The sequence below is a fragment of the Hoplias malabaricus genome, chromosome 5 (assembly GCF_029633855.1).
Source record: "Hoplias malabaricus isolate fHopMal1 chromosome 5, fHopMal1.hap1, whole genome shotgun sequence".
Lineage (NCBI taxonomy): Eukaryota > Metazoa > Chordata > Actinopteri > Characiformes > Erythrinidae > Hoplias > Hoplias malabaricus.
In genome coordinates this window covers 11,691,344-11,717,185 of record NC_089804.1, presented here as the reverse complement: position 1 = coordinate 11,717,185, position 25,842 = coordinate 11,691,344, and the positions used below count along the sequence as shown (strand labels likewise).

The following is a 25,842-nucleotide window of genomic DNA, read 5'->3' as shown; positions in this document are numbered from 1 at the left end:
CTCTCTCTCTCTACCTAATATCTCTCTCTCTCTCTCTCTCTCTCTCTCTCTATCTTTCTCTCACTCTCTACCTAATCTCTCTCTCTCTCTCTCTCTCTCTCTCTCTATCGCTCTCTCTCTCTCATAGATGTTCACATTGCTCATTGTAATTTTAATATCTAGGCCCTAGACCTTGCCACAGGAACATTCCATATGTAAAGTCTTACTATCTGATAAACGGTGGTGAGTACATGGAAGGCTGAATACTTGTGTAATGCCTAAGCTGATTGTTCCTAAACAAAGCTCCTGACTTGTATAACTGCCTTCAGACTAACACAATTCCTTACACACACACACACACACACACACACACACACACACACACACACACACACACACACTCACACTCGCATTCTCAATTATTCCAAAATAAATCTACAGTTAGAACTACTACTAAATAAACGAGGTTGTGTTCTTTGATGAAAGTGTCTGTGTATCACGGATAGATTTATATCGATATATTCCATCAGTGATGTAGCCTGTCTGACCTGAACTTGTACTGTGTAGGTCAGCTATACTGTGACTAGCTGTCAGCAAATATAGTCTGGCTAACAAGGGTGAATGTAGGAACGGTAGCCTGGTGGCAGCTATATGATGTATCCAGCACTAGCGCATCAAGTCTTTGTTAAAGATTAAAAAGGAAGATGTTCAAATTGGTGCTCCAGTGTTTTTACATATTTAAACTTCCTATTTGTACCCTAACTTCACTTCATCCCTAAACTGAACCTCTGTATTTACTCCCAGATCACCTGTTATTAATTGTTTATCTGTATTTTCATTATCTGTATCCATCACTGGGCTGCTTCTGTTCCATGTCACCGCTCACTCACTCACACTCACTCGCTCACACACTTTTATATCAAATTGTTAAAAGTTTTAGTGTGTCATTATTTGAGGCGAAACAGGAAAAATGCTTGTATAATTGTCTGGTGGCTCGTCGTCCGTATGTGCAGCAGTAAAAGAAAGGCTAACAGGACTCTGAAAGACTAATAAACTGTAGTAAATCTGGACCACAATTCCTCTGAACTGGAGAAATCTTTTTCTAATCTGTGTGTTTGGGAAGAAGTTATTTCCATTCCTTAAGAACTGGGGAAGTGATGTAAAAACATAGATGAAGACAATGGAACATAAACCAGGGTTTTGAATTATTGAGCAATTATTGTTGTTTTACTTACACACTTACAAACAAGTTGCGTAATAAGAAATATTTATATTATTTCATTCACATTAAGTTTGCTTCAGACGACTGCTATCTTTTTCATTTGCTGTATTTTCAGTTAAATATCAAAAACTGTTAACCAATGCTGTATATTTTTTAAATTAAAATATGACTAATGTTTGAAAGCACTATGACTTCTGTAGGATCAGCTTTTAACCTGAAATCTGATTTTCAGATGCTCTTTGGGTTTTTTCCACATAATTGTTTTGAGGAGCACTAAGCTACTTTATAAACCCAGTTTAATAAGTGTGTGGGCTGTAAGGCCCTCATTAGGGCTGTTGGAAGGTGTGAGGGTTTAATGATTTACGACCAGCTTTAATTACTCCTTGTGTTTCACTGTTAATTGAGCGGAGGCTGGTTATGCCAGAGGTTTTGGCACTCTTCATAAAGACTTGCACCTTACCACTGAATGAAATGTCATAATTAAAGTCATCTCGAGGTACTTTAACAGATGTTAAATGGGTTGTTTTCTTTTACCTTCTACTATTAAGTTAGTTTCACAGATTTTTTCACAGCAAAACACTTGACTACATTAGGTTTCATATAGTGACTTATTGATGCAGGACCCCAAAACAAAAGCTAAAGAAAAAATAGATGGGACTTGTATTAATTGCGATTAGTTTGTGTTTCTATTTCACTGACTGTAAGACAAAAAGAAGACACATAACTCTTAAGGCAAGCTGTTCTGTATCAAAAGCGAAATGATTCCCACACGATAACATCCTGCCAATCAGCAATGCTTTTTACTTTCTTCACTGGTGCAAAAAGGTGTTGCAGCAAACTGGAGGCTTATCTGAGGAAGCTGGTGTCAGATTGCTCCTCTCACGTAAGTTTTCTGTTATCACTGGCCAAGAGATTCGAACACAGGGCCTTGAAATTCCTGAAGTTCCTCCAGCAATAACTCTGATATTTTTGATATTACTTTTGTGTTAAGGTTTATCTCTGCCTGATGAAAACACACTAAGTGCCTCAGGCCCACTGTGAAAGGAATGGAGCCACGGTCATGAGCACAACACCAGTTCAGCTGTTTCATGCACTGTGGCATAATATTGCAACATATCGTTTGTGTTGTGGATTCTGTGTGATTTTTTTTTCTTCTGTTCAAATCTTAGTAGTGAGCTCTAATGTCATCTCAGGCACATCAAAATAACAAAAACAACATTTCTAAATGAAAGAATTAAATGCAAATATACACCGCGTTACTAAATTATAACCATATACTTCATGACTAGTTTTATTAAAATGAAAGTTTATGCAAATCATTGAATAGCACCCTGTGTAGAGCAGTTCCTAAACATGTGTAAATTAGTGAGCTCCAAGAGAGGCATAAATACATTTATAAGAATTTTATAAGAATTTATGAGAGGCATAAATAGAATTTTTATTTTTCATCACTGGAGCTACAAGGCTAATGTAGCTAACAGAGCTAAAAAAAAATCTGGTACCCTGTTGTTGCTGATCAAGATCTAGACTAAGGTTAAAAAAAAAAAAAACAGTTGAATAATGAACAGCTCTCTTGCCGTTTAGTGCGCTGGGTAAAACTTTTGCTCCTCATCAGCTTTCACTAACACACCTGGATGTGTTTTTACTGCATTTAAACTTGTTTTATAGGCCGGTGTCTTACCAGGGAGTGAGGGTGTTAGCACGTACCTTCGTCACCTTTTTTTTTTTTTTTTGAATCCTGTTCAAATCGGTTTCCCATCGTTTTTCCAATGCTTTGTGTGAGTTTTTTTTTCCCTTTCCTCCACCTCTGTTTCCGATCATTTGGTTGCGTTTTTCTTTAAGGCAGGGTCTCCGGAGTGCCTGTAATAACTGCTGTAACGATAAAACCGGGAGGGTTCTGGCAGCACGTTTAAGGTTGACCGCAGAGTGTGGGCTAATACACCCCGGCCCAGGGAGAAGAAAAAAAAGAGCTGTCCCATCAGCACTTCAGCCCTTTTATGGCTCTTCTGAGAGCCTCAGGGCCCGGTTCTGACCCTGAACCCAACCCAGGCGTGATGAATGCGTCTGCAGTATCGAGGTCTGGGACAGGGGTCTCTCACCGGTGGAAAGTGATATGAGGCTGTTACAGAGCACTTTTAATGGTGTGAGTTTTACTTTTTGAGGCTGAAGGAATGAGGGCTTGTGGGTTTTAGGCTCTTTTTTTTTTTTCTTCCTTCCCCACCTCAGCTTTTCCCATTATGAACACATCTGCTCCCTACCACTGTTCAGCACCATTTATAAATGCTCAGATCCACAGACCCTGGGTTTCATTTACTGTGAAATGTAACCTGTATATTCAGATTAAAGTACCCTTGTCTGTATTAGATTGAAATGCTGATCCAAATGTGAAAATGGACTGAGAATATTTGTCCTAGCCTGATCTGGCCCAAGACACATTTAAATATCCTAACAGAACCTGACTACAGCTGTCCAAACCTGACAAAATTGTGCCTATTCCCAACTGTAGTCTCACAAAATTCTCTCTGAACACAACGGTAGCCAGCGAAATTCTTTCTGAGCTACACTGTAACAAGAAAGAAATCTATCCGAACCTGACTTCATAGTGGTTACTGAATAGGTCCCACAGTTAAATCTCACGGTTAATAACTAAATAATGAATCTGGCTTCATTAGAAAGAGTTTGAACAAATCTAATCACATTAACTTTAAAATGTACAAAAGCTCATGCATGAAATTTCTATTGCAAGTAAACCGTCACTTTTTTAGGAAGATAACCATGGATACTCATGCAAGGAAATATTGTGACATTGCTACTGTGATGTTTTTTCATTTTGGCACTCGTTAAGTTTTTTTTTTTTATCAGACCTCTAGAATTGATGTCTTAAATACTTCAAACTAACCATAAGAAGCCAAAAGGAGAGGTGTTCTGGCGGCGTGTTGTGAAATCACAGCAGAATACGTAATTTGTTAATTTATTGTAAATAAACCAAATTATACACACCTAGCTCTGACAAAGAGAGAAAGAGAGACATAGGAAAAGAGAGAGTGGTACTGGAATGTTCCCCAGACATCAGCTCACACACACACACACACACACACACACACACACACACAAAAAGTCAGATTTTGTTTTTTTGGCAGAGGAAGTGGAAAACAAGAGGATATAATTAATCAAAACGAAGGAGGCACATGTGAAAGGCTGTGAGTTACTAATTGAAACCAAAACTTTCAGTCGTGTCACTCCTCTGTCTATGAATGAGTCAGCTCCGTCAGAAAGCAGGGTAGGACCCCCACTGAGATGTCCTCAGCGCCTGGAGCAGAAAACCACCTTAAGATTAGGGGACAGCATTTGTGTCCAGTTTGGGAGCCTCTACACCAATTACTGTGGATTTGTAACATACCAAAAACGAACAATGTTTAGTGGCATGCTTTGAAGATGTAGTTTTAAAATTTTACAATTTCCCCCTTTACTCCAATATAGTCGAGCCAACATGTTTCAGACATGATTAGTGTCTGTAGCTGGCTTCTTAATTTTGTACTGGACCTGCAATAATAGTCCAGTTAACACTGTGCAAATCATGTCAAGTCAGATGACAGAGATGATGGAGTCTCATAAGCAACATAAGCAAGTACATTGGCTACATGTCTTCTATATGATGACCCAACGTTTCAATTTCCATTGATCAAGCAAAAAAATGTTATTGGCAGGTTTTACACCTATCAGGAAAACCATGATACAGCTATGGATTACCCCTCAATTTTCAGTTATGAATTTTTGAATCTCTTGTTTACAAAATATAGTCAGAATGGCTAAACTTCACAAAGCATTATTATCAACAGTTGGTAACTGGAAGCATTTAAATGATTTCATTCAAGATATTGTTTTCAGTTAAATTTATTTATGTATTATATCTCTTTTAGTGTGGGTCTTTTCAATCTATGTATCCTTCTTGCCTTCCCTTCCTCTCTCCCCATCCCAGTTGTTAAATATGTGGAAAAGAATAAAAAGTTGATCACAAAAAAAATATCAAGTATATTGGATATTACTTAATAAATTGACATTGAACAGAATCATGGTCAGTGTTTTCCGAGTGAAATTCATATATACAAATCCAGAAATTAAATACCAGCATAACCTTAACCTGAGTCTGTAAAACTGACCGAATGACTCTTGATAAAACTCTTCAAGCCCTAGTGTACAGCAGGGAACCTATTGACACAGATGCACAATGGGATTTGGATTCTGCTGCGTGTCATGGTTCTTCTTTTACTATTCAAACACAGTAGAGCAGGACTGCTCTGAGGACAGTTGAAATAAAAAGCATGGACATGGACCCTCAAACGCTGCTGTTTTTTTTTTCCACAGTGCCAGAGCAATCATTTCACTGACAGTTTGCAAGAACCCTTTTTTACACATTGCCCAAAGTGTAAATGATGAGCCAAAATTAGTTTTGTCTGATGGTTGTTTTTCATGGGGGAGTGCACTTATGATTAACATTTTGATAAACATGATAAAATACTGAGAATGTCTGAAGATATCAGCTTTAGTGATACCCTAATTATATAATAATCTGTGTCTCACACTCATAATGTAGCAGTCTATGTGTCGGTGTCTGAAAACAAACAATTTGAGATTTTTCCACTGAACTGTTACTTTAAATCAGATGACATCATTCCAGACCTCTTTTCATATTAAGACCTTAGCCTCTGGTGTTAGTGTTATGAAAACTTCTAACAGAGAATCACATCTGATGCTGTTTTTAGATTTTCCGCTTGGTAAGATATTAATATGGTTTGTAGCGTAACACTCAAAAACATGCTCTGTCTCTCTCTTTCTCTCTCTCTCTCACATTTTTTTCCATCTTTATTTTTGAGGCAATGGAAGGAATTTTTTAATAAACGCAATACAATCTGCTTCACATGGTGACATCACACAGTCCTATTCCTTTATGCTTCAGCCATGAACTTTCTCCTCTCTCTATCAGTTTTCTCCACTTGTTTGTTTTTTTATATAGAATTTAAAATCTTTTCATGAATTAATTAAATTATGTTGATGTCCAAAGAAAAACATGTATCTCCAAAATAGAAACTTTACATGAGAAGGAAAAAAAACTTTGTATCTTTCAATGGAAGTCAATGTAAAAAATTTTAAAGCATTTCTATGGGTCCATTCATCATCAAATTTTCACACAAATTGAAGGACAGCTAAATTTAAATGCTGTAATGAACTAAAAATAGACAAAATGGAGATGCATGTATAGTACATCTATTTGTTTATATATCCTTAATTATATGACCGTTAGTTCTGATCATGACTGAAAGACATTTCAGGCTCTCTGATAGAAGCTCTTCTAGTATTACTCCGCAAAATACATGTAACCTAGCAATGATGACAGCGCTTACAAGACAGCGATGGGGTTCCTGGACCTTTTCAACCAACAGGGAACAGGTTCAGTTTCAGTTAACGCAACTTATTGTGAACAGAGTAAAGAGTTATGGCACAGTGAATCTGTTACCTGTTTTCTGATATTTGAAACAAAAGAAAATCGCAAGGAAATAAAAACAAACGGGAAAATGTGTGTGGTTTATGTGACTGTGTTCAAGTCAAGTCGAGGCGTGTTATCTTCACTGCTGTTGTTCACCAGCTCAGCAAGACGCCTCTGGAACCGTACTCCAAAATATTCTATTTTAACCTGAACAGACACGATTATTCCTGATTTAGACCGACGGCAGCTCTTAGTAACAGCTTTGGTTCCCATCATATCTGGTGCAAATCTGGCTCATTGGAGAACCCAAGGTTCAAACATCCTGAACAGAATCAGTTAAAGATCCAGGGTCCGTAGAAAGGGCAAAAAGGAACATGCGATGAAATGGAACTATTTTACCTCGCGGAAGGTTTTTTTTTCCCTTCTTTATCTTGAAAGCTAATAATAAACGGCAATAACGAACTGCAATATAATCACAGTAATACATTCCAGGTTTGTGTTATACCATGAGATATTGCCACTAATGTACTGATTTTCTGCACAGCACACCAGTGCCAATATCTCATGTTATAGCATGAACCTTTAGGGCATTATTTCAATTATATAATAGTTCATAATATAAACTATTTTTTCATTAACATCTCTGTAGTAGTATGATTTATATTAATGTTCAACCTGTCATTCAGTATCTCACTGTGGGAGACACCCTTTGCGTGACCATAACCATGAAAGCAGCAACAGCGCCACATTCTGCTAGTGACAGATAGACCAATCACAGTGGTGATCCAGGAGCACCCAAATCCTAAATACTGGGGGCAGTTCTTCTGGTGCTCACACAGGTAATACATCTTAGAGGTTTCCTCAGTCCCCTCATATTTTTCGTGCTGCTACTTAACATTCCCAAATAAACCTTGTGAATTTCATCATCAGACGTGATTACCACGTTCTCCTTGGGGTTCGACATAATTTTATAGCTCTGTTCGAGTTTCTTATCTCATGTGTACTGTCTCCTTTATGCTCAGGTGTCAGTAGCCACTCCAGGTAGCTATGAACATGGCCACACACAGACTCCAGCGGTCCTGGAGACATGGCTCAGTGTTTTGGCCTTCTCTCCTTATGACCCCTGCCTCCTGGCTTCCTCCCAGTAAACAGACCTATATTGAAATATAAAAATGAAAGTTGAAAAGATAACTAAAAGAGTTACATTAAAAATGTTCCTTTGGACAACCACTGAGGTTGTTAATAAGTCACAACTTAACTGAGTTGATAAGATGGATTTTGGAGGTCCATTGGCACTTAAAATATGCCCTTGACTGACTGACTATTTTAAAACCTATTTTGAACGTCCAGGGATTTTCCTTGTTTACTGGGCAAGGCCTCTGCCAAGAAGCCTTCCAGGACCAAATCCTTCCCTACATGGGGTGAGATTTTGGATGTTGTGCGCCTTCAGGACAGTCATCAGCTTTGACGGCGAGGGCCTTCAATGCCTCCACTTTCTTTGGCAAATACCAGGCAGAACTCCTGGAAAATATGGAGAGCCAGAAGGACTCTCAGCCGCTTAATTGCGCCCAGTTCTTGATTTACGTACCCTCATTAAACATTTGAGACAGTAGAAATTCAGAATGTTATGACCCTTTGTCGCTTCATTTGTCCAGGTGACTGGTTCACTTCCAGGAAATGAAATGGAAAGGAATCTGTTGAGCGCCGAAATAATCCTTCTCTCTCTGTTCAGGGACCTGCTGTACCAAGCTCAGGGCCAAATCCTGCACTCCCACCCAGACTGGCTGGCTGTGTGGATCTGGCCCATGGGAGATCAATCTGAGCACTATGGATTTGCCACCAGAGGCGAGCCTAATTATCCCATGCACCAGGGCCTCACTTTACGACTCCAAATGGCATGGTTTTTAAGTCTGGGTTTGAACGCAGGAACATTGTGTTCTCTCTTACTCTATTGCAAGCATGCTTTGTTTCCTACAAAGCTTTATTTATGGGGGCAGAGCATTTTCTGCCATCAAGGTGTATTTGGCTGCAATCTCTGTGGTTCATGTATGTTTTGATTTGTCCATAATGGGGAAAAACAAACTGGTGTATGGTTTTACGACTGTTCCTGGCCTCCAAACCTGTTCCCAATATTTGACCTCTCTTCTTTTGGACACACCTTATCAGCCGACTTTCAAACTGCTCAAGAGTGTGTAGTTCAAGATTCTGTCTTGTAATACAGTTCTGTTAATTGCTTTGACCTCTGCAAAAGCAAGTTTGCCTACGTGTGGATGCATGTGACTCTAAGTTCACTTTGCATCCTAAACGGGTCTTGGTGTCTAAGTATAGCGACTTAGCCTGTGCTTGTATGGCCCTGGAGCTTAGGGATTTTCACCCTGTCAAAATCATCTCAATACTGGTCTGTTTCCAGTACCCCCCTGTCTAGGGGTTATGGTCAGGAGCTCATATCAGCACCCCTTTATGGAAAATGCTTCGAATAAGGACTTAAGGTTTAGGGACACTTTCAGTACCCCCTGTCTGAACGATGCTTTGTTCATTCACTTTTGGCCTGGTGGTGGCTTTGCCAGTTCACCTCTCATCATTTCCAGACATTTCAACCCATAACTTCAGCCAGAGGACATGAGGCACCCTTATGGTTTATCATGGTCTTTTACTTCTTACTCTGGCCTCTTTTGCACTGCATGTGATGGCTTGGTGGTTTAGAAAGCTTTGCTCAAGTAACCCCAGTTCTCTGAATAATGAGTGAGGTATCTCACCACACTTCCCTACTTGCATTTACAAGGGAAGGGCATGTGTGAGAGTGAGCAGAGCTTTTATTTGTAATTCTTTTCCATTTTCATTTGTAAACCCAGCTGCTCTTTAAATTGTGGCAGCTCAAGTGATGATGTAGTACATGTCCTGAGGCTGGGCTGCAAAGTGGATAACACTTAGCTGCATCTTTTTTAGGTTGTATTATTGTATTCTATTGATCCTTATTTTCCTTGATTATTTCTAATTAGATCTTTGCTGCTGTTTAGCAGTTTTTGGATCTACTAAGCAACAATTTATTTACCAATCCCAAGTCTTGTTACATTAAGTATATTAGGTAAAATTCTGTTCAGTCAAAATAATGACTGTTCATGTGGATGATAATAAAAATGCAAAAAAGTTTTGACTTGACTCTTGACTTTTTCATTTGTCACAGGGAGTAAATGATTTTAAACTATAACTGAACTGTCATTTTCTCTTAATGAAATGCACATTCTCTGTCTGTTCCTTGTAGTACGTATTAACAGCACTAAAGAAGGCCCAAGCTGTATGGATAAGAATCATGGTTGTGCCCATATCTGCAGAGAAGCTCCTAAAGGAGGAATCGCCTGTGAGTGCAGGCCAGGCTTCCAGCTCACTAAGAACAACAGAGACTGCAAACGTGAGTCCAACTATTCCTCCAAAACACACAGCACCATATTCCTCAGCACAGACAGCACTACATGCACATTATGATCATCCAGCCAGTCATTTATAGTGTAAATCAATATTACAGAAAATACTGGGTCCAGATTATAAATACTCCACAAGACATACCTTAAACAAGTTTATGTTCCTCTCTAGTTTTTACACATACAGTACCAGTCAAAAGTTTGGACACATCTTCTCATTAGTCATTGGTGGTATAGGGCTGTTCACTGTATAGAACTCCAGCCCTTACCTCTGCACAACCCGAGTTACGGTCTCAAACACATTAAAAAGGCGAGCAGTTCTACAAATTAACTCTCGACGAGGCCACAGCTGTTCATTGAAAACCATTCCAGGTGACGACCTCATGAAGCTGATTGAGAGAACGCTGAGAGTGTGGAAAGCTGTCGTCAAAGCAAATGGGGGCTACTTTGAAGAATCTAAAGTATATTTAACAGATTTTTGTTTACTACATAATCCCATATGTGTTCCTTCATAGGTTTAATGTCTTCCACAATCATTTACAATGTAGAAAATAATAATAAAAAAAACAAACAAGAAAAGCCATTGAATGAGAAGATGTGTCCAGACCTTTGACTTATACTGTATTCCACAAGAGCCAGAATAAATCATATTTAAAATCAATATAAGATAAAGATTAAGGTGGTGAATTGAACCAAAATGTAGCTGTGACAAATATTCCACAAGAGCTCATTTAAGTTTTTAAAATAAGGACAGAGAAAGGGTGAGAATAGAGAGCTGAGAAGTTAAAAGGGACACGAGGGCTCAAAACATATATTTCTCCAAATTTTCCACACTTGAAGAACAGCCTGACACATAGAGAAGAGTGTTGCCAACGCAATGTTGTGTAAACGTCTCGCTTACTAACTGATACCACTTAGAAAATCTGTACATGGGTTGCCTGCATTTTGATTCACTTTGATAATGCATTTAGTATCATTCACAACAAAATTTTTCAATAGAATTTATCCACTTCTTTGAATGAGCTTCTAATGAGAAATAATGACTATAAAATTACAACATGATGCTGTTAAAATATACATTTTATGCCACTTGTTTAGCATTGTAGACATATCTTGGTCATGGTATAAATGATGACTCTTCCATTACTTCTTCCCACCTTTCTCAGTCACATGTAACTATGGTAACGGGGGCTGTCAGCACATCTGTGAGGAATCTGAGCAAGGGCCACGCTGCTCCTGCCACATGAAGTTTGCACTGCACACAGACGGCAAGACGTGTGTGGGTGAGTCTGCGCTGTCTCCTTCCCCTGAGTTCAGGCTCCTGATCATATAAGACACAGGTCTTACCTCTACCTCTGATCTTACCTGGCCAGGTAAAACACAGTTTTAATGCATCTGCAGCAGGGGCCATTTTGCAAATAAAAGCCAGGACTTCTCTCTATTTATACATTTCCAACTTTAGAGTGTAAAAAAAATCAGTTTTTGTCTTTCATATAATCATGAACTGGCTCGTAAAGCAAACTGAACCTTCATCATAACCTGAGGCAAAGCTAATAAGAATTCTATTGTAAAACACCAGTGCAGGGTTCTTTAAGGTTATATATTCTTTGTGGCTGGCCTTTGGAAAAAGGGATAAATCTTCTTTAGCACGACAAAACCAGACCAAAGGCATTCATATTAACTAAAATGATTTAATTATTTACAGCTAAGACATAAAAACTGCTGGCAACTATACTTGCCTGTGCTTTGTTCTATTCAGTAAAGCCTAATTAAGCCATTATTTATCAAAGTATTTAAGGACGCTGTTGTAATTGTTCTCGTCTAATCTGGTTGTTTGTTTTAAGATATGAACAGCAAAAACTGATCATAATTCAGTACTCAGAATATTTATTGACCCTTTGACCAGGCTAGCACAATCGACTGCTCTGCAGAGCCACTTAAAAAGTTTCACAGTGTATTCATTGTCCTATAGCTATGCTTCATTTGTTTCCATACGTTCCAGTCACCATTAGAGCAGTTGTGGAAAGGGAAATTTAGCGGAATCAAGGGAGCCATAAAAAACAAAGCTAACTGCACAGTCACTTACTCACCAGATATGAGTTTGATGTACTGGACAGTATATCAAACATACATGCTGAAGCTCAGTGTGCCTCTGCTTGCTCTGACCTGGTGTGGTGGTCATCACTCAGCGTGAGACTTTCCTTCTTCATCTTTCTCGTATGATTTGCTGTGCGCACATGCTTCTTGTTGTTTAATTTCTCTGCAATTCTTCTCTTCATGCCTCGAGCCAGTTATGTCCTGTTTTTAGTGATGTGTAGTGTTTTATGTTTGTTTTGGTTTTAATGCTGAGAACTCTGACATAATAAGACTCTCAAAACCCACACAAAATATTATCCAAAGTCAGTCTGTTTGTTGGTGCTAACTGTGCTAATTGCACTCACTAAGCACCATACTTGCCAAAGCAGGCATCTCTTAGTTGACGTGAATTAAAAGTCAGTCCTAGCAGCAGTATGAAAACATGTGGTGGTGCTTATCATGTCTCAAAGGAAGTATGTGCTGCCTTCACTCTGCCAGCTTATTAGCAGTTGGGGAAACTTAGCTAGTAAGTGGAATTGGACATAATTAAATTGGGGAAATGAGGAAAAAGAAAAAGAAATCAGTCTGTATTTTGTTGTTGAACGTGTCCTGACTGATTGACAGCTTTTGGGTGAAAAAGGAGGAATATTAGAAGTAAATTAGATTTTTCAGTATTAGTTTAACATTTAGAGAAGTATATACCCAGTGAGCGATGCATAAATTAATTAATTTATACAAATATAATTCAGGGATAGATGAATTTAAATCACACAATAATTACAAAATCAGTGGAAGTGCAAGTAACAATCAAAAATAATCATTCCTAAGTAATAGAACAAATTTTTAGTTGATCATGAATGAAAAATCATGAAAGTAAAAGGAGCATACAGTGAAATAGGAGAGAAAAGACAAAGTAAGAAACATAAATGAGTGTAATGACATTAATTGGCCAGAAAACCATGAAACATGTTTTTAAAAAAATTTTTATTATTATTGTAATGAGTCTCTTCTTTGTTGGATAGGACTGAGATATTACGAGGAAGGGAATGGTACATGCCTGCACATACTTTCACAAGAATAGCTTTTAAAACTTTGGAAAACATTTTACTATGTTCTATAAATGTTACCGTGTTTCCCCGAAAGTAAGACAGTGTCTTACATTCTTTTTACCCCCGAAAGTCCCACTATGTCTTATTTTCGGGGTATGTCTTATATTGGTAAAAAATGTCGATTTTTGTTTTAACCATAAAATTAACATTTATTAACAACCTGAACAGTATGGTATTCACCATAAAACAGTTTTATAAAAGCAAGTGCCAAGAATGTCTTGTTACAACCGTATCATGACGGTATTTCCATGTATAACATGTAAAACAATGAAAAACGGTAAGAACGAACAGTTTGAATATGTTATACTGGAAGATAAAACAGATTTATTCCATGACAACCATGGCTGCGTGTTGGACCACGGACAACATTACTGCTGCTCCCGCGGCCGCCACATCCCTCCGCTCATTCGGCTCCAGATCCGTCCGCATTCCGCAGTTAATGCAGCAAAAGGTACCGGTACTATGGCTTATATTTTTCCAACGTACAGTTTACTATGTCTTACTTTCGGGGTACGTCTTACATTAGCCGACCCCCCTAAAACCCACACTGCGTCTTACTATCGGGGGTGTCTTACTATCGGGGAAACACGGTAACTCCAATATTATAGCGATGGCAGGCACTCCAGCGGTTTTGCTGGTCAGCTGTATGGGATTTTGGACCGGCCAGTCAGTATTTCTGTCAGCCAGGGTGTGTCTTTTTGTCAGTATTTCCACCGCGTGGTCAGTAATTTTATTTGTTCATTAGTAGCTCAATCAATCAATAAGTCAGGCAGTGTTTCCTTTGGCTCGTAAATGTGTAATCTGAGGGATATCTTATGGGGCCCTGTCTGAAAAAAAACACTCTGTACATGTCAGTTTATTAGCTCACTGTGAAGATTAGACAGAGTCTTAGCGCAGATTGTTCTGGATGGTGTTTTATATGTTTATCCTTTCTTGCCCATTTTCTCTGGGTGGTGGGACTGACCATTTTTTACTTATTATTTTGATTTAATCTTCTTTCGGAAGATTAAAGCAATGGTTCATCTAAAAATCTATGTAATGCACTTTCTCTCGTACCTGAAATTTAGTTGATGAGCCAAAACAAACTGATATTTAAAGTTTGAGTTTTAAGTTTTGTTACAATGCTCATAGGTATGATTAGAAAATGCTTCAGCCGAACCGAGCTGTTGGTCAGTGTTGATTCTCTAAAGCCCCCAACTTTTGGCCTGTTTCCAGGGGTTTTGCACATACATTTGAAAATCAAGATGTCTTCCCAAATTCACAAAATGTAAAAACTCTCAGTGTTGGTAAAGCTAATGTTAAACAGATATTATACATCTAGCAGGCCTAGCTAACAGCACAAATTGAAAATGTAGCTAGAGAAAATGAAAGTGCTCTAAATTGCTGTAGAGAAAGTACTCTAGACAGTAAATGAAGAGCTAGCTAGCTAGAGGTAAGTGGTAAGGTAAGTGGGTGTGTCACATGACAGCTTTTCTGTACTTCGACATCGACACCTGATTTGGCCTTTCTTCTATTAACAGTAAAATGCCTGTGTAAGACCAACCCCTGCTTGGTTGCTTGTTTTAAACATCAAGGACTAACTGCCTCAGTCTTGCATACGCTAACACCAGTCTGCCTCACACCTGCATGTCACTCATGTACTTCAAACAGTGAAGTGCATTTTCACATCTGAATACTGCTATCATCAGCCTAATAAGCTCAGTTAGCAGCTTACTTAGAAACGTAATTAACATTTCTACTTATTTAGCATTGTTGTGGAATCTTAATTATTAATATAATTGTTACAATTGTAAAGGTGTGTCCTGAGGTCACTTTACTACTCGTAAAGTTAATGAATGAATGAATGTTTGGATGGATGGATAAATATTGAACAATATAAGATAGGCAGCTAGATAATCAGGGAACTCTTTAGCAGCAACTAAGACAATTTTACCTACTGCTGGTCAGCAGAATTGTGTCATCACAGGGCATTCTGTAGCATTTGGGTCAGCCTCAGAGCACTAAAGCAGTGTTTTTGTAATGTGTGTATGTCTGTGTGTGTATGTGCAGAGGAAAGGAGTGTCCAGCAGCAGCTACATCAGCCACAGCTGTTACCCAATGGTAAATATCAGTTTTATTTAGCTCCACTCCTATTGGATCCCTCCTTCCCCCTGTGGGCGTGGTGATGCTGGAACTCTTAACTAACCCCATGGCAGTGCTTACTTTTCACCAGGATTGGGCTTGGTTCAGTTTCACAACCAGGGCTGGGTATAGATTAAATTTAGTAGATATAAACTGTTCTAAACTTGAATTTTCAACAACTCAATTCAGCAGACAGAGAGCAACTGGTCAAACTGAAACAGGCCTAATCCTGTATGGGACTCCCCCTTTTCACCTTTCAGTATATGCTACTTTAAGAATGAAATGACTCTGCTAATCTCAACGCATGTGATTTTGTATTAAAGAACCTGGTTCCGTTCCATACTCACTTTCGAATTTTATGCACACTGTCAGAAAAAAAAGGTACTGTACAGGTACATTATTGTACTTATGTACTTTAAAGGTACAGCAGTGTTTTTAAAATCCATTTGCAATCCCTAAAGGCACATAAGCAGACATGATTATTTGTAAGCTTTCATTATAGAACTGTGTAAATAATAAAATAATAAAATGCTAAAGATTAAATGAGGATTATGAAACTTAAAAATCTGCAATTAATATAGAATGGTGTACAGTTATGTTCCCTAACAAAAGGTACACAATATGTACCCTTGATGGTACCACCACAATGACAGCTGTCTGTCATTTGCTTACCAAGTGACTACTAATTAAATCGAATGCAGTCAGTTCTGCAGTTTTACACACTACAGCCCAGCTAAGTGGTATATTTGTGAAGGAAATTGGACTAAGATGTATACAAGACCTGGCCAAGTCCATTTATAGTTATATTTACACACAAAGCAGCATAAGCCCTATTTAAATTGAATTAGTTTACTTGTAGGATATCTGTAATAATATTTTGACTCCCGTCCTCAGTGATAAAGCTCTCACATTCAGACTGCAGCAAAATTACAAGTGAAATACAAATAAAATTGTAAGTTTCTAACATGAAATATCCCCTCCATGTATCCCCTCAATATTTTTCTATACATTTGTTGGCTTGCGAAAGTGAGGTAGCTTTTGGCAAAAGTCTTTGAATTACTTTCTTAAAAGAGAAATGCATAAAAGGGTGGAACAAACCAACAAAGTTTTAGTCTCTGTCCCATGGTTAGCATTTGGTCCAGTTGTAACTTTATCCTACGCACTCTTTGGTCTTGACCATGAGCTTGCATGTTGGCTAAGAGTAAAACCTTCATTTTACTGCTGGCGTCTTTCCATTCCTTTGCCGTGATAAATCTGAACCTAACACAAGGACAACCTTTGTCTCTTACCTCAAAGTCTCTTCACCATTTGTCAGCGTCTTTCTGTCAGCCCTGCCTCTTTCCTCATTCAGAGAAGCTTCACCGCTTTGAACAAGACAGAGTGTGTTTGCACAACACCCTTTTAACATCAGGGTAGGTTTAACACAGGCTGCTGGATCGAGCTGAGGCTCCAGAAAGCCCTGTGCCAAGGGATTGTCATATTTACCAAACAGCTTTACCTCAGGATGCATGTTCCGAACTTGTTCCAAGAGATTCATAAAGCCATGGTGCCAACGTTCTGCAAGTGTGAGCAAACGAGCTGGACTCAGAGAGCTTCCTTTAAACACTCCAGCTTTTCCAATCATGATGGTAGTTTAGACAAACACAAAGAGACTCTGCTTGTTTATATGAATTTAGTACAGAAATCATTAAGGTACATAGTGAAACATCAATGTAAAAACCTTTACATCCCTTTTTTATTTTGTTTGATAATGTATTTGTGAAGCTTTTAAAATGGTGTCTAGTTCTCATCTTAGTATCTCATTTATAATTATTTTTTTGCTACCTTTTGTCAAATCACTGACCCACCATGACCCCGAATGAGGGGTTACAAACAATGGATAGACAAAGTTACACCACATATGGCTAGCAGCCAACTTTACGCATCAGATTTGTGTAACATATTATTAACTTGCTAACTGCCAGTATTCCAAATCACATTGATTTCACAATTTTAATGAAAAAACATTTTTTATAACATTCTGAGGATGTTTCCTCCCCATTTGCTGCTCTCTGGTAACTAGTCTAATGTGTTTACGAAGCCCTAGTGTCTGTAAATGTGAAAATGTGATATTTTTTTAATAAATTAATTCAGTTCTGGATATTTGTTAAACAGCCTTGTTAATGACTAGGATTCTGTAACTATCACAACCGTGTTTGTTCAGTTTAAGTTCTGCTGGGTATTGCTTTAATGTGCTGGGACATCATGGTGTCTGCTGTGGCTTTCTGCAGGTAACATAGCTTCGTCTGCAGAAGCGAGCCTGAGCATGCACAAATACCCCCTCCTTTCTCAACAGCCTGTGTTTTGTCTGTCTAGTCTTATTCAGTTGTCAGTGACCTGATGCTTGTAGTATTTCACACTCCACTGATGTTTTGACCAGGGCCTCACCCCTGAGTTCTGCTCAGCCTTTTATTTTTTTAGTCAGTTAATTATAATTCATATTTTACAGCACTGTGCAAAAGTCAGAAACTACCCTTCGTTTCCTGTCAAAACAAAAAAGAAGTGCAAGTTCCCTGAAAAACATCCCTGAAGATTTGTGTGAAAAACAGATAGCACAGCCAGTAATAACAGTGTAATAAAGACAAAGGGTAGACACATTAAATGAAGTGTCTTTGACTTTGCAAAGATGTATATATGTGGTTAAACACTAATGGTATCTTTTTTCTGGTATGTTCCTGAAATGTCTTTTAACCTAAGGTAATGTCATGTGTCATTTGAATTTTCACACTCATATGTGGTTATGCCATTTTATGCCTGGAGTACAGTTACACACAGCAGTGTGTGTTTGCCTGGGCATCATTTCATGCAAAGCTGTAATCATCATACTGAGAATATTTCATTGCCCTCCTGCCAATCGACCATTATAGTCTGGTGTAGTTACTGGCTTGCTAAGCATTTTTGAGGCGTGCCATGACACCCTCCAGCAATACTGTCTTAACACTGCTACAGTCTGCCAAAATCTCTCTCTCTCTCTCTCTCTCTCTCTCTCTGTCTTTCTCTTTTCCTCATTCTCTCTGCTTTTGCCTTACCGAAGTATTTTTTTTACAGTGTCTCTGTTGTACAGTGTGTGTGGGTATGTGTTACTCCTCCTCATGGCCTTGGTACATTGCATTGTGCTGAATCAGCAGTTGACTGGACTGAATGCTAAAATTCCATAAAAGTTGTAGCAGACTCAATTCCTGTCTGTTTTACAGTGCTTTTTTACAGTGCTTAGAGGGCTTTACCTGCATTTCTTTAACCAGTATCATTTCTGATCTTTGAATTGTTTTTATACATCTGAAATATTATTTATTTTATTCTTCTGCTTCAATCGATTTATGTGTAGCAAAGGGTATAATGTTTAGTCAAAATGTGTATGAGGTAAAAAAAGTATAATCAGGAAGAAGGATAAAATTTGAATGAAAACATTAATGAATTTATAATAGATATTTAACTGACGCATAAAAAATGGACAAAATATGAAGTGAAGTTGGTTAGTATTATATTTGTTCACACTTGTTGTTCGTATTTCTGAATTCTGAAGGTATATATTGTATATCCACACCTGTAAAGTTTGGTTAATTGGTCACATGTTCTTCTTCTGAAGTATATGTGAGCAGCCAATTCATTTTTTCTGAGAACACCAGCAAGTTCTTTGTTTTATTTGAAAATTCTGCTTTTGTAAATGTCTTTTTTTCTTTTGGCTTCCTTATGAAGATTCTGAGTGAGAGAGGAGCTGGTATTCCCACCTTTTTAATTTCCATTTTTAGTTACAGTTAGTCTGAGGAAGACAATTCTGGTGTGAGGTCTTGTACGGCTTTTAGGAGTCTTATGTTCTCTGTATCTTTTTTTTTCCTCTTTGAATTTCACCTTTTTTTATGCAAGTGGATAATTTTGTGTCCAAACTATCTGAAATATGAGTACTTCACTTCTTAATGACTGTTTGGACTGGAAATCAAATAGAAGAACCCAACTGAGACCGTAGAGAGCCGGTAGTATTGTGGTTTTACGTTACTCACCAGTATGTTATGAGTATAAATTGTAGACTATGCCCTGATGAGATTATTTTATTAACTTTTATTCGTTTTTGGACACATATCTGGGAAGAGTTTTTCTTTATCCAAACTACACCCACTCTGACTGCTGTAAGATGTTCAGAAAGACGGTGTTTCTGATCTTAAAGTCAATTTTAACTGCCCACGAGGCGAAATCAGCTTAGGTATTATTGCATTCCTAGTTGAATTAAAGTTGCTCTGAGGACATCTATGTGCTAATGCCTGGTGTTTCTGTTATTGTGGCCTGGATATTAAAGCTGCAGGCTTCAGGGTTCTTGTGATTGAATTCTTGTCTGTTTGTGTGTGTGTTTGTGTTTCTTCAGAGACGTGTGCTGTGAATAATGGCGGTTGTGACAGCACGTGTCATGATGCATTAACCGGCGTCCGCTGCAGCTGTCCAGTCGGGTTCACTCTGCAACCTGACCGCAAGACCTGCAAAGGTAATAACACACACATTTACATATACAGACCCCTCTGAATTTGTTCTGATATAAAGAGAGAGTGGAGGAAGAAATGTTTTTTTCCGTGTTGTAATAATTTTTTTGAAACTCCAGTTTAAGCTTATTGTTATTTTTAAACTTTCCTTTCCTTTTTGGGAAGTGGATTATCTTGCATCTAAATTGCATTAAATCAGAAATGGCATGAATCTACCTTCAAGAAGGTTCAACTGGTACACATAGACACCACTTACTTTGATGCAAACCCAGTCAGAAACTACATATATGTACACACACACACACACACACACACACACAAACCCACATACACATATGCTTTCTCTCCCACACTTTCCCCTCCCTTCATGTGTTTGTTTGTTTGTTTGGTATGGTTTTCATCTGGCTGTCAAGCATAATTGCTCCATGGTGCCTCTCTCAGGATGGAAGGCTCTCACAAACGAAAGACGAGGCTTAAGGGGAGGACAAGAGAGCACGAAGGAGTTTAAGACTGGAAAAAAGAAGCTGGAGAGAAGGAGTAAATAAAAAAGTAAAATAAAGAGAAGTGGGAGAGAAAAAAAAAAGAAGGCAAAGCTCATAATACTGTGCTAACGGCACTCCCTTAAAAGAACATTCTCTTTTATTAGTTTGGTTTTGAAAGAGAACAAAAGGAAAACAGCCCCAGACAGCACTGGCAGAAGAAGACAGAGGCAGAGAGAGAATATTTTTTTTTTCTTTTTTATTCCGTTTCAAATGTGCTTATTTCATCCAGATGATGCCAGCCCTTCTCAGAGATGGACGCCTCATTTACAGAGATGATTCAGGCTTAATGGGAACCATCCCTGTATACCGAAAGCCAGTGAAAGCCTGCAGGAGATGGATAATATATCAGTCCTACTCACTTATTAAAGAATTAGTTGCTATTAACCAGCTTCCTGAGAGCAACAACTTCAAATATCTTTATACATTTAACTAATAATATGTATATTATATATAATATATATAAAGTTTGATTTCTGGGTGGCACAGTGGTGCAGCAGGTAGTGTCACAGTCACACAGCTCCAGGGTCCTTGGGTTGTGGGTTCAAGCCCTGCTCTGGGTGACTTCAGTGTGTTCTCCCAGTGTCCGCGTGGGTTTCCTCCGGGTGCTCCGGTTTCCTCCCACAGTCCAAAAACACACGTTGGTAGGTGGATTGGCGACTCAAAAGTGTCTGTAGGTGTGAGTGTGTCGCCCCGCGAAGGACTGACACCCCCTCCAGGGTGTGTTCCTGCCTTGCCCTGGACCCACCGCGACCCTGAACTGGATAAGCGTTTACAGAATGAATGAATGAATGTTTGATTTCTCAATTATACATTGTCACAACACCCATCACTGTGCTTTCTGCTTGTTTATCTCTCTGCTTCCCCACTCACCCCTTCTTGCTGATCTCTGATATTGTTCATTCTTATTTGCAGATATCGATGAGTGTCGCACGAACAATGGCGGCTGTGATCATGTGTGTAGGAACACAGTGGGAAGCTTTGAGTGCAGCTGCAAGAAGGGCTACAAGCTGCTGACCAACGAGAGAACCTGTCAAGGTATGAGCTCAGTACTGACCACTGGTCGTCTTCATAACCCTTTCACCCATTCACCTCGATAGGAGTGTTGTTTTTGCAATTCTTAAGACACATCACAGCCTGGGCCTTTTAAGTGCATCGGTTAGCTATATTCCAAGAGTTTTTATTGACTCCAACAACAACAGTTAGCGTTGTTATTCATAAAGCCGAAGTGTGGTAATAGAAGCATAATTCAGTGACTCTGTTCGCTTCCAATGTCAGTAAATCAAGCCACGATTGATGGCGCAGTCATTTATGCTGCATTTCCTTGCCTGTACGGATGAAGCAGCAGTGGAGGCAGTGTGTTACTGCTGTGGGGTGGAGAGTACCTGCTCAGCGGGGGAGCGGGCACCCAGCCGCTGAGCAAACATAGAAGATGGCCTGGCCACTTTACTGAGCCCAGCTGCAGGTGTGGGGAATTAGAGCGAGAAAATCCTCAATCCTCCCTCACCGGGGGAGCAGCCCTCTGTACATGGACACATCTGGAGACTTCAGGAGAGAGCAAAGCAAACAGGCAGCCCGCAGAGCAACAGCAGAGTTGATGTATGGAAATAAATGTAAGGAAGAGCTGAAATGGAGAGAAAAAGGGAGGGAAGAATGATGGAAGAGAAACAGTTGTCTGAAATCAGAGTGATCAGATTTGACTGTGATTTTATTTTAGCAGATGGATTGTGGTGGTAATGTATGCTCTGGAATTATGGATCATAGTCAAGCACCTTTAGGATGAGTTGGAGTTATGTATTTCCATTAAACCTCTTTGGGATGGAGCAGTGTGATAAAGCCCTAATGTATTTGAATGTAATTTGGAGAGACGAATCATGGTGAAACTCCACTGTAAACATTTGAGCTGTAATGTAGAGGAGATTGAAGTGATGAAGCTCTGCTGAACTCATTTGGGATTTAGATCAAGAGCTTGCCTTATAATGTGCAAAAGATTAACATTTATACACAGCATATAGCAGTGATTGGTAAATGTGGACAGTTTGAATGCAGAAAAAAAAGATGTTAAATAAGCTTTCATACTATAATGTGTATAGCATATTGAGATAATTAAGCTTCTGGGATATTTCCAGTCTTAGTGTTTTGATCGAGTGGTGTCTGTTCTCTTTCAGCTTTTAATTCTCTCCCTTGTTCTACCCGTGTTAGCCTCCCTGAAGATTTGGCTCGAAGTGTGGTGGACTCACAGCCACAGCTCATACGTTTACACTCAGCCTGATTGGAGAACGACTCTGGCATGTTTTTCCTCTCCCTCCTCATCTCAAAAGATTACTGGTTTATTTCACTCTGGACAGATTTTGTTGATCCTGTAGTTTTGATTCAATTTCTGTTTGTTTGGGCTGGCATGCTGGGGCGTTAATATAGACGCCTTCCTCCGCAGCGCAGCCGAGCTAAAGCCGTCCTGCCAATCTCAGCAACCACATGCTCCTAACCGGGTCATCTTACTGCTGTGTGCAATATGCCTGTCAAACTGTAGAGAAAAAGGACAGATCACACAGGAGCCGCAAGCAGAGTTTTTCTTTCCTTTCTTCCTATGTATACTTGGAGACACTTGGACACAACTGAATGACATTGTGGTAGACTGAAGGCCTTTGTTTATGCTAGAGGTTTGCAGGCTCAGTTAGAATTCTGGTTGACTTCATTCATGCTTATTTGTGACTGGGGTGTTTTAAGGATCTCCAGAATGGTGACTGTGAAATCCCAACCGTTTTTTTCATAATAACAGCCATATTATTTACTTATGTGGTTCACGTAATGGTTTTATGGGAGCTTAATTACTTGAGGAGGTAAGTAAAGTGTGTTTTTGTTAGATGGTGAAGTCAGCAGTATCATTAGTACCCCTCTGGAACACTGAATGACTGCATGAATCAGAAAAGTCTAGCTCATGGTATACATTGTGTATCATGTTTTATTTTTGCCATATGGTCCATCTTTAACTGCAAGCTTTGCCAAAATCATGCTGAGGGTTACCCAGCATGCGTCTGTGCTCCACCCAGACATTGCCCCATGACCTACAGTTGTTTTCTTTCCCTTTTCCCTACCAGACCCAGGGTGAGAGCATGGGAACGCACAGCCATAGGAGACAACTGAAATGAGACCAGATTTCTACCTTATAATTCAGTTGGAAATAGCTACAGGGAGTCAGGGTTCGGGCTAATTGGGTGTCATCTACTCTATCCAGAGCTGTGTGTGTTGGGGGAAGGGGTCATATGTGTAGGGGGCTTTTGGGAGTTACCCTGTTTACTTGAGGCCTGCTATTGTTATCATGGGGAAACAGTAGGTGTGGACTGGTAGGGGAAACGCTTATCTTCAGCCTGTTTACTGTACAATGCTGCGTAAGTGCACCCTGAGGTGAGAGATCAGACAGATTACTTTCCCAGCATCAGTCCTGACAAATCCATAGCACTTCACTCTTTGAGAAGCCCCTCTTCTCACATACCAGATTGAACTCAACCAATTGTAAGAGGCCTTGGGTAATATCAGTTGTAATGGAGTGGGTTGGTATAGGTAGATCAGTACACAGTAGATATGACTAATCTATTTATTATAGGTTTCTCAGTGATTTTAGTTCCATCATAGTAAATATGGAGGCAGTCAATAAAGCATTTGTTTGTATTCTCTGTGATCCAAAGTCTTGAGCTATTATCCTGTGTGAACCAGGCATCTTGTAATAGATAAAGGGTTGCGACATGGATGCTTTTAGCCCTGATCTGCTGAATCCCACTAAATTATCTTTGATACAGGAGCATAATTATTGGTGCATATCTATTAACTGTGCCTCATTTTCAGAGTGCCACAAAAGTGCGTCTTCACTCTGTCTTCACTCTTATGCCTAAACTACTTAAGAATTTCTTACTTAAGAATTTACTTAAGTGGTAAATTACTTAAGTAATTCACCACTCACATTGCAATTTTAATCTAACCCTGTGTCCAAAATGGCTCTGAACTGAATTCAGGCGAGGTGGCATGGTGGTGCAGCAGGTAGTGTCACAGTCACACCTCCAGCTTCAGCACAGTTTCCCTGTGTCTGCATGGGTTTCCTCCGGGTGCTCCTGTTTCCTCCCACAGTCCAAAAAACACACGTTGGTAGGTGGATTGATGACTCAAAAGTGTCCGTAGGTGTGAGTGTGCGAGTGAATGTTTGAGTGTGTGTTGCCCTGTGAAGGACTGGCGCCACCCTCCAGCGTGTATTCCTGCCTTGTGCCCAATGATTCCGGGTAGGCTCTGGACCCACTGCGACCCTGAATTGGATAAACAGTTACAGACAATGAATGAATGAATGAATGAATGAATGAATGAATGAATGAATGAATTCAGGAGAGCAGTGAAAAATTTTGGACACCATCTTGTGGGTTTTTACCAAAAAAAGCAGTGCATTATGGGTGTCTGCTATCCACTAATGTCAGCTAGTGTACATGTTTCTACACTACCTTTGCAATGCATTGTGGGACTGTTTGAGTGCAGTGAAAATTGTCCACTACAAAAGTGCTGCACCCCAAAGTAGTGCACTATATATTGGATAAGGCAAAGTTTGGGACATGGTGTAAGAACAAGCTTAACCCCTGACTAGAACAGTTTTACTAATAGCACTCTTCCTGGAGAGAACATTCCTCTAAGGCAAAGTTTGTATCAGAGGTATTAGATGCTGTGCCATTCAAAATGCTTGCTTTATGGTATTTCATATACTTGAAGACTGTTTCAGATTGACCTCACCTTTCTATCAGAGGAGCTGTGTGAACTCAGTGTCACACACTTGACCTTTTGCTGAGACCTTTTACTAAGGAGGTGGATGCATCAGCAGTCAAACAGAGACAGGGCCTGCCCTCTGTCTAAATGCTCCGGGTGGAACATGTAAACAGAATATTTGCTTTATCTAGAGCGAGAGCGGCCCTTAGATTTCCGTGGCCATCAGCAGCCCCCAGCTCCATCAATCAGGATAGGGCTTGTCCTTCGCCACCTCTCTGAATAGCTGGACACATTCCTTAGCCATCGCTAAACCTCAGCCCTGCTGTCCTCAGCAGTCCATTCAGACTCGCTTTCTTATCTGATCATGCCCCCGTATCCTTAAAAAGAAACTGATAAAGCCCCTATCTCTGCTCTGTAAACAGACTTCTTGTTAGTTTTCCTCAAAGTGCTATTGTTTCAAAATGGCAGTGGAAGGGAAACTGTTAAGTCTGGGATTAGGAAGGTGGTGGAGCCTAAAGAGCATCCAAGGTGTTGAGGAATTGTGGGACTTTTCTTTTTGCTCTGTGTATCTGTTTATTTCTTGTAGCATACCTACCTCCTTCTCTTGTCAATCACAGCTGTGATAACTAGGACCCACTTAATGT

General features: G+C 39.4%; 1 protein-coding gene across 3 annotated transcripts in view; it reads left to right on the top strand.

The window, feature by feature from the left end:
* The window catches only part of scube3 (signal peptide, CUB domain, EGF-like 3), an 86,497-nt gene that overhangs the window by 44,305 nt on the left and 16,350 nt on the right, over window positions 1–25,842 (top strand). The window contains exons 5-9 of one of the 3 annotated variants that reach the window (XM_066670457.1): window positions 9,949–10,095; window positions 11,272–11,388; window positions 15,340–15,390; window positions 19,808–19,924; window positions 21,374–21,496. In XM_066670457.1, the coding sequence (XP_066526554.1) occupies window positions 9,949–10,095; window positions 11,272–11,388; window positions 15,340–15,390; window positions 19,808–19,924; window positions 21,374–21,496 (555 nt within the window). Of the gene's footprint in view, window positions 1–9,948; window positions 10,096–11,271; window positions 11,389–13,435; window positions 13,742–15,339; window positions 15,391–19,807; window positions 19,925–21,373; window positions 21,497–25,842 lie in introns of those variants that run through there. The other 2 variants (XM_066670455.1, XM_066670456.1) reach the window with 2 other exon arrangements.